Source organism: Cavia porcellus, unplaced genomic scaffold (assembly GCF_034190915.1).
Source record: "Cavia porcellus strain 051 isolate PalLab524CR breed Dunkin Hartley unplaced genomic scaffold, mCavPor4.1 scaffold_8, whole genome shotgun sequence".
Taxonomy (NCBI): Eukaryota; Metazoa; Chordata; class Mammalia; order Rodentia; family Caviidae; genus Cavia; species Cavia porcellus.
The window spans coordinates 39,408,875-39,430,840 of NW_026947491.1; the positions used below are offsets into that span (position 1 = coordinate 39,408,875).

General features: G+C 35.3%; 1 protein-coding gene across 4 annotated transcripts in view; it reads right to left on the bottom strand.

Annotated features, from left to right (window-relative positions):
- Positions 1-21,213, bottom strand: part of Senp1 (SUMO specific peptidase 1) — a 72,395-nt gene extending 51,182 nt beyond the window's left edge. For 2 of the 4 annotated variants that reach the window (XM_063254641.1, XM_013159459.2), the window contains exons 1-6: positions 20,392-21,004; positions 16,851-16,898; positions 15,036-15,166; positions 14,050-14,134; positions 8,251-8,410; positions 4,725-4,896 (exon numbers count right to left, since the gene is read on the bottom strand). In XM_063254641.1, the coding sequence (XP_063110711.1) occupies positions 4,725-4,896; positions 8,251-8,410; positions 14,050-14,134; positions 15,036-15,166; positions 16,851-16,898; positions 20,392-20,443 (648 nt within the window). In that variant the 5' untranslated portion in view covers positions 20,444-21,004. The other 2 variants (XM_003476076.4, XM_013159460.2) reach the window with 2 other exon arrangements.
- Positions 21,214-21,966: the final 753 nt, after the last annotated feature.

Here is a 21,966-nt window from a genome sequence, read left to right on the forward strand (position 1 = left end):
TACAGTAAAAGGGATGACAAAAAAACTAGTTGAGTTGTATGGCGAATATTAAAAGGATACAGAAACTGATGGAGGAGCAACAAAAAGAACAGGTAAGATCTCTCTAAAAAGGTGATGTTTCAGCAGAAATCTAAAAAAAAGGGAAGCAGTAAATCATAAAAATAAATGAGTATTTTAGATGGAAGAACAGCCAATGGAAAGCTCTGAGATAAGAATGGTCCTGGTGTTCAAAAGTAGTAAGGTCAGTGTGAAGTAACTAACAGCAGAAAGAAATGAGGTCACTTAGCACCTTACCAAAGGATCTGTAATCATGGTAAAGTATCTACTCTACACAAATCCCTTGAAGCAATGGGCTGTATTCATTAAATAACATTTTACACACTATTTAATACAACTGAACATCTTCATGAAATAATTTTTTCCTCAGTACTAAGGATTGAACCCAAGGCCTTCCCACTGAGTTATACCCCTACCTTTTTTGTTTTGTTTTTGATTTTAAGACACGGTATCAAAAAGTTGCCAGACTGTACTCCAACCATGTGATTCTCCTCAGCCTCTCAAGAGTACTGGGATTATAGCTCTGCACTACTATACCTGGCTAATATTTTCTTCTTGAATCTTTTAATATTGTTGTTGCTACATAGTAAATTAGTAATAATAACAATTATTATTATTATTTTTTGGTATCGAGGATCAAACTCATGACCTTTTGCTTGCCAGGCAGGCGCTTATACTGCTGAGCTAAATCCCTGGCACCTACATAGGAAATTATAATTACACTGTCAGTATAGTATTACTCATTTACTAGAAAACGTTTGACTTATTAGTATAACAACTTCTATTAAAAAGAACTATCCTTGTATCTGAATAACTGAGTGATAGAAAAGGAAAAACTAACTAGTTGAACATTTGGTAGAATAATGGCCCAAAGAGAAAAAAACTTCCTATGTTCTATGTAGGACAAAAGTATTTTACTCCTCAGTCATTAACACTGTACCCAAAATGATGGTGATCACCTCTACTGTTTGTGAAGACTGTTTACAGTACTGTGTAGGTAATTCAACAGCAGGATAAAAATAACAGAGAAATATAATTATCATGTATAAATTAATATCAACAACCAAACCTCTATTTTTGGCTATTCTATTAGAAAGGATATTTGGGAAGTAAATTGAAAAGCTGTAATGAAAAATCTCACCAGGGTGCAATGGTACATGCCTATAATGCCAGCACACATGGAGGATGAGGCAGGAGGAGCTCAAGTTTGAGTCCTGTCTGGGCAGCTTAGCATGGATTCTTGTTTCAAAATAATGAGCAAAGGGTTATAGCTCATAGTATTCCTGGTTCCAATAACCCTCGTACCAAAAAACAAAGTAAATGTCCTTAGATTAACACCTTAAATTGCCACTGTGAAGATTCTTTAAGTAAAGGACAAACTAAAATACCACTATAGGTTACTAAATTGTGAAAGAAACCTGGGTTGACCAACAACAGTGATCTTTTATATAAAGGAAAAGCATGTTACGTGGCACTTTACTGACCAGAGTTTTTGCAACCTCCTCTCCAAAAGTATTTACTTTCTAAATACACCAAATAAACTAATTAATGTACACTAGAGTTAATAATATGTTGGTTCCAGAGTGATAAAATGAAAGAAGGGAAGGGAAATCAGACTATCTGGGTTACAAAAATTAAGTCTTAACCAAACATACATTACATTTCCATTGTCCTACCACAGTGGTTAAAAAATAAAAGTGTTGGCTGTATAATCATATCATACAGAGGAAAATAAAATATATAACCTAGTAGGACAGGTTACCATACTATGCATGTTATCTCCTTGCACCAAAGGACTACTCTTCACATCATATAATGACCTTAAGAGAATGCTGAGAAAAGTGAAATAGAAAGGTTCTTGTTTTTATCCTATTATATCAACCACAAAAGCTAAAAATAGTTTTTCTTTTCACCAGGCATGGTAGTATGCACTTGTAATCCCAGCAGTCTGGAAGCTAAGGCAGAAGGATTGCCAACAGTGAGTTCAAGGCCAGCTTGAACTACACAGTAAGGCCTTGTCTCAAAAAACAAAAAATAAAACCACAAAACTACTTTTTCCTCATGTTAGTTTTTCCTAAGAATAAATTTATAAATAAAACACAAAAAACAAGTGGATCGTAAAGTAACTGCTAATGCAAATTAAATCTAGATTAAAGGTCTGATTAAAAGCTTAATTTAGATATCAAAACCCCCTAAAAAATCATTTTCTCAATAAATACAACCACAAAGTTTCTTTTTAACTTCAAACAACCTAACAATTCATAGATAATATACATTGACTAGGAATAAGTTATCCACATATCAAATGATCGCCCAAGGCTCATTAAGCCTCATACTTTCAGTTTAAACTAATTTGTGGTTTTTTAAAAGGTTACAATTAAGAAATTTCCCTGTTTTGCATGCTAATTTAGAGGTCATTGGTTTTATCTTTTTAAAAAAAATGGTAACAAAAAACACTGATACATTATATTCTATCTAGAACCATTTCAGACAAAAACTTTCAAAAGAACATATATAAGGTTTGTTTTATCAAAAGAATGCACAAAAAGATATGTCTCTTAAAAGTCAAACAATCCTGTTTTAAAGCATCTGGTATACAAAGTACAAAATATATTTCCTTATAGATTATTAAACTATTTTTTACTTAAATTAAGAAATAAACAGGACAAGAAGCAGTAACTAGACAATATGTTAAAGTTATAGAAGGCAGCTAATGCTACCTTTTTTTGTAGTGCCAAGCACTGAGGCTCAGATCTCCACCTTGATCAACATTCCTGCTCCACCCACTTATCTCCCTGCCGGCCTGCCTTTCTTTCTTTCTTTCTTTCCTTTCTTCAGAGATGGTCTCCCTAAGTCATTAAGTTGCCTATACTGGGCTCAAATTTGCATATTCTTAACACAGTCTCCAAGGATGCTAAGATTACATACCATGTGCCCAGCTTAATGTTACATTATTTTTATTTTTTTAATGCTACATTTAAAAACCTAATCAAGTACCAAGTAAAGTTTTAAAACATAAGAGTAAAGTGCTAAATTTTATTAAGAAAAATATAATGTCTATAGCCAGGCCTATAATCCTAGTACTCTGAGAGGATGAGGAAAGAATATTACAAATCTGAGCCCTGCCTGGGCAGTTTAGCAACATAAAAGGACCTGACTCAAACTTAAAAATTCAAAATAGGCTGGGCAGTAGCTCAGTGTGAAGACCCTGGGTTTAATCTCAATACAATCGATCAATCCATCCTGTACTTTGTGAAAGTCAGTGACAGATTCCTACAATTGATACTCTGTAAGAGGCTACATGATAAATTTGAACTGTAAGACTATAAAAACTTAAGAAGACTCTCTATGAATTTGTAGCAAATAAGTAAGCCGTTATGAATTATCTGAACAGCTTTATAATCTCTCTTTCTTGCTTCATAGTGACTTTATAACACAAATTTTAAGTACATAATTCAGTAACTTTCTGTTAAGTCCAAAATGCCCGGTCTATGACAATACTATAATGCACTGATGAAAATCATTTTAGATGGTGTTTAATAAGTTCCACAAAAGCATGTCTGAAAGCAACAAATAATGAACAAGAAACTATTTTCATTTTATCATTGATAATCTTATTTTTATTAATATAGCTTTCCAAACAAAAATTTACATCTCCTATAATAGCACTATCCAACAGAAACTTCAGTGATACTGGAAATGTTCTATATCTGTGTTGTCCAATATAGTACTTCTAGTCACAAGTAGGTAATGAATACTTAAAAGTGTGGCTAGTGTAGAAACTAAATTTTTCATTTTATTTAAGTAATACTTGTGGCTAGGTTACTCTACTGAACAGTTTAAGTCAATGCTACCCTTTGAATCAGCCCTTCTATATTTAAGCCACTGCTTGCATATTTCCCATTTTTTTCACGCCCATTATAATGTTGAAAGTACAGCAGCAGCGCCATCTTAACTTAAATTTATAGATAGCTCCATACTCCTGAAGTTGATAAACAAATCCAGAATTAACATTTAACTTCCTTAGATATTACATAGCAATTTATGTCTCTTGGAGATCCCAACACTACATGGGAATGCAAGTTCTCATCAATTAATATTTTAGTCTCCCCCCTGCAAGTTTAATGAATGAATGTAACAACTCAAGTATCAACGGAACTTCCTTCTTTTTGGGAAAGTCTATGACCTTGAAGATGATTGTATTTATAATGACAGGATACAAATTGTTTCTTGATTCTTGATTTTGCTTTTATATTGGGGAACACTATTCCCAGCAAAACGGGTTGGTGCTCTATCAAAACAAATTTTTTCACAACAAAACTGTTTAGCTAAGCTAACAGTTTTGGTTCAGGAAGCAATAGTTTAGAAAGTTAAAAAAAAAAAACAAAGAGATAGGAAAAAAGTTGTGCAGGCAACTCTGAGGATTTATAGTAAAGCCAATTATACAACAGGAATAGAAGATGCTAAGAAAAAGAAGTCTTGTTAAAACAGCTCTTTAATTCCTTTACTGACAGAATTTAAAGAGTAAATAAGAAAGAGTAAATAAAAAATCTCAGAAAGGATTAAGCACATAGAATCATTAAGTATCTACATCAGAGATAGCAAATGGTTCAAGGGAGAGCAAGTTTCTAACTTAGTTAATAGCTTCTGATGCAGGTTTTTCTTACCTCTTCTGCCGTACTAATATGCCGTCGCTGAGTTTTCTTAGGACTTAAAAGGCTTCGACGACAAGAACCACTCCAAGACGGACTTGCAACAGGCTTAATAGGAAAAGATTTTTCATATGCAGACATATGGCAGTGATGATTTGACTTTCCTGAAAATGTGTTTGATAACCCACTAAAAAGAATTATGAGACATAAAAATGGTTATGTCTATTTCAAGAAATAACAAAATAAAAAATAGAAGAATTGATAGGGATTCCATTTGTGAAAGAATTATACGATTATAGTTTACAATTTATATAGGTAAGATACGTGGGGTTCTGCACTTAAAAGTTTATGTTAAACTGGGCAGAATGCCAAGTCAGTCAATACTTAAAGATGTTATTTCTTGTATCTACAATGTAGAATTTCCTTTTGTCTGGAACCATGTAGCTGTGTGATATGACACAAAGCAAAGAGACTAGCATTCTTTGGAAAACCTTGGTTTCGAATATACATATATGAAAAATTTTCCTTTATTATCCCAGCTCTGCCCCCAAACCTTTGGAAGGAATTACTTTAAGTATGTACAGATGGGTAAATCTGAAGCATCACAATCAACTTTTAAATGGAATCTTAAAATTTCCTGAAAGACCAATAGAGGGCGCCTAGCCTTCATTTTAAAAACTTCGAGAAGGAAGGAATAGGCTACATCATTTTATGAATCCTCTTTTGGCCTCAGTATTTTCTGCTCAAGAAATTTGTTTTTTGTTTCTTTATAGTATTTGTGCCTTATCTAATGAGAAAAAAAATTCTGTGAATTCAAAAGACCAGTTCTAAGGATAAATCATTTTAAGTTTTGCTCCTGTATTATCTTTTTCATCTATCGTTACTCACCAGGTCTGAAATGCTTACTTTTACCATACTGAATTTTCCTTCTGTTCCTTGCTGAGTGCTCAGAACAGTTATATAGCTCACTAAGCGAGATTTGACACAATCAGCTCTTCAAATTACTATATGTAGTCTGAATTCAAATAAACTGACTACATTTAAGAAAATAAAGTGCATATATATACTCTTTAACTTTGTAAATTTTACTAGTTTTTAGAGTGAGGAAAGGAGCAAAGATTTTGAATTTCATCAACTGTTTACTTTTTTCAGGTTGAGTAGCAATAGCTAAAAAAGATAATAATCTAGGTTATGTAATTGTTTGGAAGAAGTATCATGGATTCTTCACACTGTCTATGTACTTGAATTTCCTAGAATGTGCATTTGTGCACTTTTAATGTAAAAATTTTTTATTTAAAAAAATGATATTTTGCCAGAAAATAGGGATGCTAAAATTAAAAAAATTAATGAGGTTGGGACAAGCAGACACTGAGGCAAGTCTGACAGGGAATCTCACTGTTCAGTTGTGAGAACATGAACATTAAGTGTACAATTACAGTGATTTAAAACACACTGAATCCCTAATCATACACAAAAGATAACAGAACAAAATTCATCTCACTACAATGGCCACTAAAAATATTGTGAAAATTGGTAATAAAAAATTCTCATCAAAAAAAAAAAAACTGTTTTAAAAAATCCTAATTTGCTGGGCATGGGGGAGCACACCTGTAATCTCAACACTCAGGAGGCAGAGACAGGAGGATCATTGCAAGTTCAAGGCCAATCTGAACTATTCAGTGAGCCCGTCTCAAAAGAAAAAAAAAAAAAAGAGAAAAATCCAATTTATCCAGTCTTTCCCATAGGTAATACATTTCAAGGTAACCAAAAAGCCTCAGCTAATGAAAATATAAGAATACCAATCAAACAAGAAGAAATGACAAAATTACAAAAATATCACCTCATTAACTCTAACAAAATTATTATCCGGTAAGGATTAAGAACTATGTTAAGTGAAAGGCTATTAGGTGAAACTGCTCATTCACCTAAGGCCAAAGTAACATCATTTAGATTAAATTCTAGTCATAAAGGGAAAAACTTGATTGCACAATTAGGGACCAGACTGTCATTTCCCTAATCCAGATCAATATGGCATCATTAATGACAAGAAAACCAGAATAAATTACTGTTTGTTTCTCTTTTTGTTTTGAGACAGAGTCTCACTAGGTTTTTCAGGCTGCCTTGGACTCACTTTGTAGCCCAGGCTGGCGTTGAACTTGTGGCAATCCTCCTGCCTCTGCCTCCTGAGTACCAGTATTACAGGCATGCGTTACCATGCCTGGCCCATGCACTTTCTAATGTGATATAGCACAGCATCATTTTTTCTTCTAGCCAAAAATTTAGTTACAAAAATATAAGGAATAAAGGACAAAATAATACCACGAAGCAGTAATCTATCCAAAAAGTGGAACTCAGTATAGAAAAACTCTGTTATTAAAATTGTATTAGCTTATTTTTGTAAAACAATGTATGTAAAAGCATAGAAAATTATCTGGAAAGATATGTACTAAGATATCACAGACTGCCTTCAAGTTGGTAGAAAAGTGACATATCTGTTTTATTTTTGGGCTTATCTATATTTTCTAATTTTTCACTAAACATATGTATTGTTTCTGTAACTACTTTTAAATATAGTATTGAATAAAAAAAGCAACCTGCTGAGTAAAGTATACAGAAAACCTCTTAATGAAGACAAAAATCATGTAGTGTTTCATAGGTGTTTTTGTGCTATGTATGAGTGAGAGTGAAGTAAACATAGGAAGTTTTAGAAGGAAATACCAATGGGATGGGAATGAGACTGTGCAGTGGCCTAGGGATTTTTAACTTCATTGGTAATGTTTGATTTTTATAATATAAATGTATTAATTTTTAAGTAATCTGAATATTTAGAAGTGGTGAAGATGATCCCTGAGAGCAATAACATTTGTTCTCAGAGTCCAGATGGTAACAATCATAAAGTAAAAAGGCCATCTTGTTAATTTTGATCAGCATCAGAAGGGCTTGACTCAACAAGATCTGATCTCACATTTCTTGAACACAGTAGCAGAGATTTTAAGTCATAAACATTGGTTTTATAATACAGTATTTTACTAATAAAATACCTCGGGCAAAGTTACTAGCTCAAATTTCATCTGTCTTTAATAATCAGTGTAAGTTGGGTAAGGGAATAAGTGAGGCATATAAACTAGAATAAAGTTCTCTGTACTCTCTAATTTCTTACAGAAGTAGCTGACTAATGTGTGAGGCACAGAGCTGCTTTCTGTCTTTGGCTCATGTGAAAGGCTATTAGACATGCAGGTTCCTTTGCTACTCAAGTTGCATTGATATGCACTTCAAAATCTGTGACAGCTAACTTATCCTGAAGGGTCCAATACACTCAAGTCCACTAAGATTTTCCTCACAACTCTCTTTTAATAGTAAACTTTGGCTATCACTAAAATTTGTAACTTAAACACTGGAAGCTTGAAACTGATTTGTTTATATCTCTATAGTTGAAAGTCCAAAAGTGGTATGACTCATTCAAAATACCAATGTAACAACTATCTTACAGCCATTTTCACTAATACCTGAGGAAGGGCTTAAAAACTAGGCAAATACCAACCTTGAGGTCTTACGGGTTTCAAGGTAAAGACTTCGGCTGTTTCTTGATTTTTGTAAAGTTGAGCTTGGTACTGGAGTGGAATTTCTCCACTGGCCATTTGCACTCTGGCCGAAAGTCCTTACATCGCCTGAGCCAAGAAAATTGTCTGAGCAAGGGTTGTCTAAAAAAACAAACACAAATAAAAGTTTGAATAAATTAAACAAGTAACTACAGCTGGTTCTCTTTATGACTGCAACCATGACCATCACTGTATTCCAAAGTAATGTAGCATATTACCATGTCTCTCATGGAAGAAAGATACCAGTCTCAACTGCCAGGAAAATCTGCAGTCAGGAAACTTCTACAAACTATAATTGATTCAGCCATACTAACCTGAAAATTGATGAAGGAGCTGAATCCTGCCACAGCCATGTGCCTTATCTGCATCAATGTGACTCCGTGGTGTCCACCAAAAGTCAACATTTTACCCCAACTATATCTTGCAAGCACTCCCAGGCCTGGGCCTGAAAGAAGGTAGGCCAGACCAGTAAGAAAGCATGTGGAGGGCCAAGGAGAATTGTAATTCAAATGAACAACAATTATGGTTTAATAAGCAGCTGGTGTCACTTTCTTCTTTTTAATTACCATGATCAAGACTCAGGAACTCTCTCAAAAGAGCACAGTTAACCTAAGTGCTGCTTATACTGGTCGGCTTATGGGAGGAACAACCCAATTTATACACCTGTTTCTGATAGGACAATCTTCAGTCACTTAATGCCACAATCATCAGACATCAATATTTCAATGCTCACAATTACAATCAGACTGAGGATTGTTTGATATTTGAATTTTATGACTTCTGGGTTATAAACTAGGGTGACAAAAATCTTAAATTTCATCCAGGAGTTGTAATTTCTATACTCTCCTCTATAAGGACTGGACAATTTAAAAATAGCTCCTGCAAAATAACTTTACATTTTAGGTTATAGAACCGAGGAGCTTTAGGAAGAAAGTAAGAATAGAGGAAAAGAAACCCTTTTTCATTGTTGGTGGGAGTATAAACTGGTGCAACTACTATGAAAATCAGTGTGGAAGTTCCTCAAATAACTAGAACTAGAGGCTCCATTTGACCCAGCTACTCCCCTTCTTGGTATCTTCCCCAAAGAATTAAAAGCATCATACCACAGTGATACATGCATACCCATGTTTATAGTGGCAGTTTGCAATACCTGTATCTTGGAAACAGCCCAAATGGACTAGGATATGGGTTTTTTAATACACTGGAGAAGTACTCTGCCATAAAGAAGGATAAGCCTGAGACATTTCTAGGTGAATGGATGCATCTTAACACCATACTCTTAAGTGAAATAAATCAGACACACATATATAAATACCACATTGTTTCTCTAGTTTAAGAAACTGAAAGTGTAAATAAGGACCAAAATGTGTAATAGATACTGTAAAATAGAGAGAAAAATGTTTAAATGGGGAGGGAAACAAAGGAGAGGGGAAGGGTAAAGGGAAAGAAGGGAAAAGTGAAACAGAAAAAAGAAAGAGAGAGAGAGAGAAAGAGAGAGAGAACCCAAAAGCAAGAATGGCTGAGTGGTGGCACACATTTTAGTCCCAGCACGTGCAAGGTTGAGATAGGAGGATTGCCTCAAGCTTGAGGTAAGCCTGGGCTACATAGTAAGTTCAAGACCAGCCTGTACTACACAGAAAGAGGATGCCTCAAAAAACAAACAAACAAACAATAAATAAAATACAAAAGAAAAAGCACAAATCAGGCAGACTGATTAATCATAATAAAGTAGTTCCATTCCCACCTGACAGCATCACTGAGTAGTCTTCTATTGCTAAAGAGGTCTAACAAAATTAGGGAAGGACCAAAAGCCTGCAAATTCACTTTTTTAAAGTGAACATTTAACCTGACATTCTGTTATCTCTAGAATCCGAGTTACAGATGCTAGAATTAAGATCACTGCACACACATACTGACAATAAAACTAGGAGGAAATGCACTGAAAATTTAATTTTTATGTTCTAGTAATAGAATGCTGGTTAATTTTCTACTTTTCTTAACAAATTTTCCACAGGGCCAGGCAATACTTTTATGGAAATCCATAAAATAAACACTATGCTAAACGTTATATTAAAAAAAGTTTACAGTCAATTACTTACTGTGACTACAATCATTAAACTATTTCTGTTAACTTTAGTTACCACAGTAATAGGGCAACTGTTAGGTAACCTAACATTTTCTAAAAATAAGATACTGATAATGATCCTAAACAGTAGCAAAAATAATTTCGTTTTTGTTTTTTTTGAGGTTTAAATTTTTTAAAATTTTCTTTTCATATTGCTTTTAATAAAACTGGGGAACCTGAAGGCCGACCATTACTGTTATTAACATGAAGAATCAGTGCTGCCCTGTTTTCCTAAAAATATTTTAAATTCTTTTTTTTTCTTTTCTTTTTTCTGCATCCAGGATAGTTTGCTATATCCCTAGCCCTCCCCATCCCCTTTTTTATTTTGAGACAAGGTTTCATTATGTTTTTCAATTGTCCAGGCTAGACTCAAACTCATAATTCTCTTGCCTCAGTCTCCCAGAATGTTGGGACTATAGGTGTGCACCACTTTGCCTGGTTTATTCTAATCCTGAGTGCACTGAAAAGCAAACTTTTTAAAGTTTTGCTCTAGAGAGGTAGATTCAATATAAAATAATAAATGTTTCTAAAGTTTGAGCTTTCTTGCTCATTTCCATCTTGGTAAAGGCAATGGTAAGATAAGAGAGAAGATCAGTTCAGAAGACTAAGGCAGGTACGATGGGGATTCATGTGTAGCCAAACCATGAGATTAGGCTCAAGGTGACTGGCCACAGGAATTGATAAAGATTATATAAAAGAGGTAATGCAGACAAAGTTCTGCAGGATTTGCAATGAATTAGAACAGCTTATTGCGAACAAAAGAAAGTTTTAGAGGTACTGCACATAGTAAAAACAAAAACAGCTATTATTTGGCACTGGGGATTAAATCCAGGGCTTTATATATGCTAGCATGCAATCTACCACCAATCTATACCTCCCTGGTACCAAAAGCTTTTAACTCAAGACTTTATTTTAGAAAAGTCTATAAATGACTGGCATTCATGGATTTCAAACTGTAATTGTTAGTGAGCAATCCTGGAGTCCGTGACATGCAATACGCTAGTTTGAACAGAGACTAAATAAAATTTGGTGGAGGAAAAAACTGAATCCTGGTCTTCACACTGTGATGCCTGCTTCTGCAGTTCTGGACACTAAAACCAGAGCCTTCACATGGAGTTACATCCCTAGCCCTTTTTTTCATTTTGAGATAGGATCTTGCTAAATTGCCCAGGGTAGGCTGGAACTTAGGACTTTCCTACCTCAGCCTCCCAGAATGACACGATTGAAGGTATACATCACCTCAGCCAGTTTCAGGGAGTGCATTTAATAGTACAGCACTCCCATTCAGTATAGTTATGTTTTTCTCTATTCATTGGCAGGGATATTATAACTGTTTTTCCTAAAAATTTCCTAAGTTCAAATGAGAGATACACTTTAATGTTTCTGAGAAGAGAATTAACTTGTGGCAAAAAGATAATTATAGAAAAACTAACTCATCAATCACATCACTCAAAATCTAGTAAATATTGTTACAATCAAGAATATGAAGATGTGAGATAGTCTTGAACATACCCTAAATATCAAGAGTTTACTGTAATTTAAAAGAAAGGTATTTTTATGAATGCTCTTAAATCATGCTACTAATAATAGCTGAAAATGGCAAGTGTGAAGTGGACCTAAACTATAGGAAAAATAATGAAGCACATGAAGGCAAGGCCCATCATCCCAAATCATAAACCCACAGGTTCAGTTCTATTTCTGAATTTAAATTTTTACGATATTTAGGAAGATAATCTGATACATTATATAACACTTCCAACTATAAATTACAGTAGTATCCTATAGACAAATGTACTGCTATGTATGTGGCAAAACACATAGATATTCATATTTACAGAGATAAATAAACACAAAATATAAACAACTTCATGTTAGTTCATGTAGGCTTTGCCAAGGACAAAATTTCAGGTCAAATCAGGTCAGATTTTGATATTAATGAAAAAAGTTTGGTTTTCAGAGTTTAGGTTGGAATTGGACATAAATCTCAATATTGGGGACATGGGTATCAATTCCATGGACTAAAGACTAAAAAGAAGTATGAGGAAGAACATATGAACTGATTGAAACCTAAAACTACAAAATTTGAGTTTTTTTTAACAAAATATTTTATGGGAAAATCATATCACGCGGAGTCTAAATGTATACACACATAAAAATCAGAAGCTATTCCTTGACAAGGAATCCTGGGTCAAATGTAATTTCTAAGGGCCAGGGATATATAGCTCAGTAGCACAGCACCTGCCAGCCAAGTGCAAGGTTCCTGAGTTCAAGTCCCAGCACAAAACAAAAGGTGTAATTTCTAGTTTTAGATCTTTGAGGAATCTTCATACTAGTTTTCATAGTGATTCACTAGTTTACAAGGGGAAAAAAAGAACTGAGTTATAGTCAGGGTACTTTGTGTATAATTTTCTATACAAGGGTTTATTATTGAGAAATTATCTTCAATCTAAAGCAAAGATTCTAATGTTAAATCACTAAGTGAAATTATGAGGAAACGCAGCCTGAATTCAAGTAGAAAATAAATGATCTGATTTTGTCAACAACTCAATTACCCCTTCTCTAGGATTAATAATGAGCTATCAAACCAGATTTCAGGTGCTCTGTTCATCAGAAAGATCCTTTTTCAATAGTAATAACAGTAGTGTTGCTTTCTGAGTTACTCAATGTTTTTATAAAAATTGCACATATACTATGTGAAAGCCACTGCCCATCTCGAGACATAACCCAGGGCACCTAAAGTACCATCCACCTAATGTACATTTAAATACAAATCTATAAGAGTATTATACTAACGTCTTTTTAGGGGAGGAGATCTCATCTTGCTGACAAAGAATCCTGAGGAAGCCAAATAACAACAATTATTATTTGCATTTCATATTTATCATCTCCATTTATCCTTATAAAAAATTTCATTTAGGCAGGTTCAATGGAATTTGCAGTATCCCCATATTTATGGTAAAATGAGATGAGGGAAAAGATTGGGAAGACCACTGTAATCTTCCTGAGTCACTGCCTAAATGCTAAAACAAAATTCTTAAGTTTTTCAAGTCAGCAGAAAGTACAAACCAGGGATAGGACAGCCTAGAGACTGGTGACTTCTGTCATGGATCACAAGCTGAACACGCAAGCCCTTGAATATGCAAGCATATGGCTGTGGCAGGTTCTAGATAGAAACATACAGTTAACACTTCCTGCCCTGATGGAGGGACAAGCTTGGGTAGCAATAAATTTTCAGGTTTCAGTGTTTCAAGCAGAATAGACTGTGATTTAGATCAATACAAAACAAATCCCTCTTATAAGTACATACACATATCCCACAAAAGTAAACATCAAACAAAACCAAAGCTGTATTGTTTTCTATAATGGCATAACAGACAAACAGGAAAATAGTTTCTAAAAAACTTCCACTAAAAAATTAACATTTGTTTGAGACTAGATCCATAAAGTATTAGAGCAATTTATATATATACATATGAAAAACTTATTAAAATGATGCTTTAGCAAAGAAAATGCCATTTTGTTTTTAACAATGTTTTTAATGCTAAAAGATAATATGCAAATATGATGTACTAGGGAGAAATCTGAAAGTGCCTTGATTACAAGTAAAGTGTCGTACCTGAATAATAGTTTGGACTATAAGTTGTACTCCTTGTGGAACATGTAAAAGAGCGATCCAAATTTCCTGGCCTGGAAGGTAAAATCTAAACAAAGGAGAAGATTTTTCTTAAATCATATTTTTTACAATATAAATTGTACTTATATTAAGGAAACCATTAAACAAACTATTGTATACTTTGCAATTCAATATTATTATAGTATACTTACATATATATTATACATAAACTAAAGACTCATAAGGAAAATACACTTGATGAAATATTTCAGGTTCCAGGGAGAAAATGGGTAAAAATGTGCTATATAATTTTATTCAAAGGCTCTTCATTGGAAGGTAAATACGTGTTAGTATATTCTATCTGAAAGCCAGTTATAATGGGCTATGAAGAGACTGAGAAAACCAACTTGATTTTGATTTTTTGAAAATTCTTACACAGGGGTTGTATTGCAGTCCTGGTGCTAATCTGAACTATGTAAACACATACCCATCATTTAAATAATTATGAGAGGATGGATGCTACAGTATTCAATGTCTGTCCTACTATGCTTAGGATACATGCACACAGCAAAGAACTATCTCATCCACATACTAATGGCTTCCTATTAAGAAGTACTGCTTTATTAATAGTGCATCTCACATTTTAATCCTGAACTTCCTCATACAGACATATCTTAAAATGGCTGTGTATTTACACTCATTCAAATTACTGCTCAGTAATTTTAAGACACTAGTTTAAAAGAACACTGACTCATGTATTGACAGTTGATGAACAATGAGTTTTAAAAAGGTGCTATTCTGAAATAATGGTATTTTTTCTTAACACTTTTGCCTTAACTTTAATACACCAAGCAGAATTCTAAACAGTACAATTATTTACTCTAAAAAAATTCACATATATGCTTGTATTTTTGAGTGTAAACATTTAAACCACATCAGATGAAAACCAACAATGAGCAAATTAATTGAAGAAAAAAATGATTCTTAACCTGCTGGTCAGGAAGTGAAAGCTGGTCCTCTGGAAACCCTGGCTGTGGCAGGAGGTGGGTTTTGAAGATGGAGTTATGGTTCACTAACGTTACTTCTCCAGCGTCCATCCTCACCCTATCAGCAATATCATCTGGAAGAAAGAGTTTAGATTAATTCAGGTCATTAAATTCTTAACTCTTTTCCTATAAACCAGTCTTTTCATCTAATAAAAATGGTTCCCAACCATTGGCAAGAAATCTCAAACTGTCACTGTCAAAAGGGGCCCACACAAAGAAATTGGCTCACTTGGAATTGAGAACACCTATCAAATATATACAGGAATAAAAATTGGGCAACATAGCAAAACTGTCTTAAAAAAACCCAAACACTAGGGTAGGGCAGTTTCATCATTCAGAAGCAAACATGGTTCATATTGGTTTACTTCTTGTTTTGATTCAAAAGAAGGTAATTTAAAACAATTCACTTGAAATTTTTTTGTGGAAAGTATAATTTATTCATACAGTTCTTTTTTTAAAATTTATTCACACAGTTCTTAACAGATGTCAGTGCAATATAAAACTGTGGCAGAATCTTACTTTAGAAACATTTTTGAGACTTTTGTTACTATAAAAGAGCTAAAATAAAAATAAATGAGAAAGGATCTAAAAAAACTGACCCTGAATACCAGCAAGGAAAGAAAATAGGAACAAATGAGGGGGAAAAGGAGAAGGTAGACTAATCCTAAGGGAAAACATAGAAAGTTGATGGAAATTTAAAACGAGTATGTGGAGTGCTGTGAGATCTTATTGTATAGATTTTTCAATTTATAGCTAAATTGACTCTTACTGCTGATCTTATATTGATCCCCTTAACAAAGTACCATGAATAAAAACAGTAGAAAATGTTCTACTCACAATGAATTCTCAGTATTACTAGGTAAATAAAATATAAGATTTACTTTATTCAAATTATCACACAGAAGGCAGTGTAACATAGTAGTAAAGATTGGAAATCTGGAACCAGAGTGATTTAAATCTAGGCTCTGCTAGGTATAATACATGTAACCTTAAGGTCTTTTTTTTTTTTTTGCTTTTGGTTTTTGAGACAGAAGTTCACTATATAGCTCCAGCCTCCCAAGCACAGGGATTATAGAGAAATAGGAGTTCAGATGTATGCCACCATGCCTGGCTTCTAAGCTAGTTTCTTCTGTGTCTCACTTTCCTTGTTGATATAACAGGGACAATGACAGTACCTACTATTAGGTATTCTTGTAAGGTGATCAAAAGAATATATTTTAAGTACTTAATATAGATTAATATATTTTAAGTACTTAAGACATGTAAACAGTAAGTATAGTAAATGTACATTTGTCTTTTTCATTATAATGAATGAGAAAATGTGCCTTAACATTTTCACCTTAATTTTAATATACCAGGAAGCATACATTTGCTAGTGTACATTTGGCTTTTTCAATATAATGAAGGAAAAAAAATGCTCCAAAATGACTCCGTAGACAATGTCCCACTTCACCAAAAGAAAATTATGTTTGGTATATAAGATTAAGATTGACCACACCTGTAGTGCACACCTGTAACCCCAGCATTCACCAGGCTGAGGCAGAACACTGACATGAGTTCAAGGCCAGCCCGTACTACATATTGAGTTTAAGATCAGTCTGAACTACATCGCCAAGATTCCTATCTCAAAAAACAGAAAAAGATTAAAATTGTTCTTAAAATTATTATGCACCAAGATAAAAATACTGAAAATGTCAGGGAAACTTGTTTTCCCTAACCTGAGTTACTAAAAGGATTAAATGATTATATTAGTCTTACCCATGTCAGGTCTTTTCACATCACTGACTTTAGCAAATATACGAAGTCCTATAAAAGAAGGCACAAAACAGAAACATTAAATAATGAAATTTCTGTCACATATTATAGAACAGGAAGTCACTCAAAAGTAACATTTGTGTTCTTACTGGAGAAAAATTTAAGTTGGTAAAAGAACTGACTTCATGGGAAATGAATGGAAAATTGGCCTGAGGCACTTCCAAACAACTCTGCAAACTGTGCAACACTGAAGAGCAATTACAAACTCAAAGAATCACAGAATATTAAAGAAAGAGGCAGCTGGGACAGCCAACCGACAGAAGATTACATCGCATAAAGTTAGTAACTGCACTGAAATTATAACCTAGAAATTATTCCCAGTCCATTGCCTTTTCTATTATTTCATGCTACACCATTTTATAAACAAATCACAGATCCTGTGATGATTGAGACTTCTCATACTCAGTGGCCAAATATAAAGCTACTGATTTGTTGAGATGTATCAAGGAATAGAGTCCAGTTGTATCAACTACTGTCTTCCTCACATCATCCATCAAGTTGTTAAAAATCAAAGTTGAGAATTTAACATAGTAGTGTTAAATAGTAGTGGCACAGTACTTTTAACTTGTATGAAACCCTAGGTTTCATCTACAGCACCACAAAACAACAAAAATAAAATACCACTAACCACCAGAATATCTTAATCTATACAATGGTCTTATCTATGGAGGATATGTTCCAAGATTCCCATTGGATGCCTCAAATTGCAAATAGTTATAAACCTGTGCATAATGTTTTTATATACATAAATATCTAAGATAAAGTTTAATTTATAAATTAGACATGAGATTAACAATTACATTACAAGAAAGTTATAATGATGTAATTTCTCTGTATTTTTCTCTCAAAACAGGAAATTTCCATTATTTTGAAACCACAGCTGACTATTAAATAATAATTCAAACTACAGAAAGCAAAAATCATAGACAAGAGTAGACTTTCCTTACTTTCTTCTTAAAAGCCTAACTGCTTGGAACTAGATTAATAAACACATACTTGGCCCATGGTAATGCTTCTTGGCAGACTTCCAGGAGGAGAGGAGGGGTGGTAATAATCACATTTACATTTTTTTGAGCATTTTTTTGGATTGAGTACTTCATTGAATACATAACAATACTAGAGTTTCAATATGCATGATAATAAGCATTTTTGTGGCCACAATAACAAAAGTGTGCACACAAATAAAAGCTGTTCGAGTTTCCTCAGCTTAGTTATAGACTAAGTAGAGTGATCACTGATTTACCTACACTTTCTGGGGAGGCTCCTCAAAGAGTTTAGGCCTCAGATTAAGGTTTGTACTATATTTCTAAGTGCTCAAATTAATACAAGGCTCCTGCTTAGAAATTCCTTTGCTTATTCTTACTCATCTCCTTTAACAGAGCAAAATAACGTGGATTCCAGATTATGGCGGGGGCAGGTGCTGACAAATAATTTAGCAGTGCTTTTTCACATTTTACTCTTTCAGCTCACTTCCTGTCACTGTCATAACTAGCTTTTATTCATTTTATTAAGGAAATGCCAATTTAAGTCTGATGCCAGCCATGTGAGGTGACATAAACCCATAATCCCTGCTACTTAGGAAGCTGAGGTAGGAAGATCCTAAGTATAAGATGCCTAGTCAACTTTTGAGACCCTGTCTCAAAAAAACAAATGGGTGAGATGCTGCCTTCTAGCAAAGCACTTGCCTACCATGTAAATAGATCTGGGTTTAATCCCTAGTAGAAAGAAAGAAGGAAAGAAAGAAAGAAAGAAAGAAAGACAGAGAGAAAGTCAAAAAGAAAGAAAAGGAAAAGAATAGAAAAGCAGCAAATAGTCTGCTGACACAAAGGATAATCCCATGTAAATTTTCTTTGTCTTTTCTTGGGATAGAAGAGGGAAGAAAGCTAAAAACTTAAAAAGAATTTTAGAGATTATGTCCAGGGAGGTTAAATGACAGTTAAAATCAAAGGGAAGACAACTGGGGTATTCTGACTCCTCAAACGCACATTTCTAACATAACCCAAGACAATACAAGTGCACATTAATTAACATACCCTCTGTCAAAGATTTATACAGCAATTAGAAAATAATCTCTACTTCTGGGGAATACATACTGATTTATAATTTAAACAATTAAAACTCCACCTTTACATTTTAATACAAATGCATTTCATTTCTCTCCAGTGCTTATAAGTATTTTCTTTCAGTCACTTTGTGGTCACACTGGAAGAAGAGATATCTGAAGATTCTGCTTGAAGCGCTGCATCAGGAACCTTATTTAACGCCACCAAAGTTTTGCAAAGAAAACAATTTTTTCTTTCAAGAAAGTCATTCTAATAATTAATCTCTAGTATACATTGATGAATTTATTAAAAGAATACATGCAGTTGCAATTATTCAGGTGAATCAGGTTAGTAGTGTGACTTAGGTAACAAGAAATTTGAAGGAAAAAAGGAAACAAAGTCCTGAATGCAGTAAAACCAATGTAGTAAAACACTTCTAAACTAATGTATTAGGAAAACAAAATTACATAATGATACAGGTGGTACTATACCACATACTTGTGCTTTTCCCCTCTTACTATTTCTACATTAGATTACATTAATCTGTCCGAGTTAGTTTCTAATTCTTTAAGAACCTTAATATTCTAAGCTTTAAAAAGTATTTTTAACTTCTTTGATACACGTATATTTATTACACATAGAGTAAGAGTGGGATATGGCTGATAAAAGGATCCAAAAATTGATCCTTGCCTCTGAAAAGCTGTCTAATAGGGGAAGCAGATGCAGTAAAACTCTAAAGCTAGTACAAGTGGTAGAAGATGCGGAAGTCTGGGAAAGGACTTCCAAAACTGTAGTTAAGAATTATGTCACCTTAGCCAGAAGCAGCAGAACCTGTTTTTGTATTCATCCACTCCCTCCAGACTTAACTCGTCATATGTGCAATAGACGAAAACCATATTTACAGTTGAGATAATTAACTTAAGTCAGGTAAAGATGAATGAAGCTTCTTAAAAGGTATGGGAGACTGGGGGCGGGGGCAGAGACTAGAAGGTTAAGGGATCATGCTTAAGGAGATGCTTAAGGCTTCCCCGCAACAGTAAGTCAAAGTCAGTGTGATCTACAGTTAAACACGAGTCCTTAACCCAAATAATATTCATGAGGAATAAAGACTTTGGAGATGATGTGATCTACTCCATCCAGAATATCCAATTGCAACAAGGACCCCAAGACAAATAGCTGGCAGCCTGTAAGTGGCTCTATGTAAATTTTACAAGAATCACCACCACTCCAAATACAGTAAGTGCAACAAACGTGAACTGAAATAACTTTAACAAGTGTGACTTTAAAGTGATAAAGGAGTAAGTTATAGACAACAAGATAGTAGAAATACTGCAGAGGCACTGATAAACAGAAATCACCAAGCTCAAGACAAGAGAAACTGGGCATACATCCATAGAGGTCGCGTTAGGGTACACCGAGAACGAGACGGTTCGAGGAATTACCAAGAGGCGATGAGCCGGGTAAGCACACTGTGGCAGGTAAGGGGATTCTCATAACCTGGGCGGGAGGGTCCGGTCGTTTTTTCGGTCGTGGCACTAGCGATATCACACCTCAGAGAGATATGAGAGTTAAGAGTTGGAAAACTGACTATATGAGACACAGAAAGAGCCGAGAGATACCATTCAGGTCTGCGCGAGAGGTGAAGCAGGTGTGAGTGAAAGCTGAGCTTCTAGCGAAAACAGCTCTCCTTCGAGAGAAGACACTACTCTGGCGGGAAAGTCCCGAAATCCCAATCGGCCTCTTCTCGTCCAGTACAGCTGGGCGGTGCTGGGATGCGGCCTGCTGAGAACGCAGAGACGGCCTTCCCGGGGCTCCGGAGAAAGAGGCCCGAAGAGCGACCGCGGGAAGCCTAATTAACGGCCACTGCGCCGATCGCGGCCGCCGGACAGCAGGGGGGAGGGGAGGTGGTCCCAGGGGGCGGGGCAGCGGGTAAAGCGCAGCCACCGCAGCGGTCCACACTCCCGCACAGCGCAGCCCAGGCTGGTGGGGTCGGTCCGACGCAGCTTCCCGGCCCAGACTCCCTCCATCCTCACCCCTCCCCCAGCTTCCCGCCGCCACTCACCGAACCGGAACCGGCTGCTAGGCCAAAGTGTTTCCGGCCGGGCGCGGAACGCAAAACCCGGGAACCGCCGCGAACCGGAACCGCCTCCCAGCACCGGAAGAGCTCTGGGCAGCTGCCGAAGTGGGGGTGGGGCAGGAGTCAAAGAGCCGAGAGTTCAAGAGCGCTGAAACGCCTGCACTTTGTGGCGACGCCTCAATAGCTCAGGGAGCGTCTAAAACTACAGTTATAATTTCTCCGTTTCTCTTTAATGTGGGCTTTCCCCTCTTTTTCTACTGCTATTGGACTCTTGGTCCCTCGCTTTTTTGTCCCCTCGGACGCCTTACCCGCCGCCTTCTGGTTCCGCAGGCGATTTTTGTTTCCTCTCGGGTTTCCATGACAGCTTTTCCCTGTGGCCCTAGATTTTTAGGAACTTGTGGTCTCCCTGAAAAATGACCACTTGAGATCCTGGTCGATCTCCAGCTATATCGTATCTTACTTTGAATCATAAAACGTTAGTATTTATAGAGGTTTATTGGAAATGTGTTAGTCTTAATAGGTTCTGGTAAATGAAATAATTTCTCCAAGTTACAAAGTGCATAGCAGATCTACAACTAGGAAACAGTATCTTAACTTGAAGAAGTACTATAATCTGCATCACGTGGTACTTGACTGACCTTCTAAAAAACAAAAACAAAAAACAAAACAAAACAAAAGGGGGAATCTAGGGACAGTTTAAATTAGACCAAGACAACATATGGAAGCTTCCAAAACACTGGAGGAGTCTGAAATATAGGCATCATTCTCCTGTGGGGCCTTACAAATCTACTTTTCTGGATACAGATAGGAAAGGACTTGGAGCTTGACCCTGGACAGGTCCTTTCTGTTATTCTTAGGACCACTGTAATTAACCTGTAATCTATGTCAGGATTTTCAAAAGAATAATAAGAAATAGATTGTTCATTTAGGCTATTTAGGA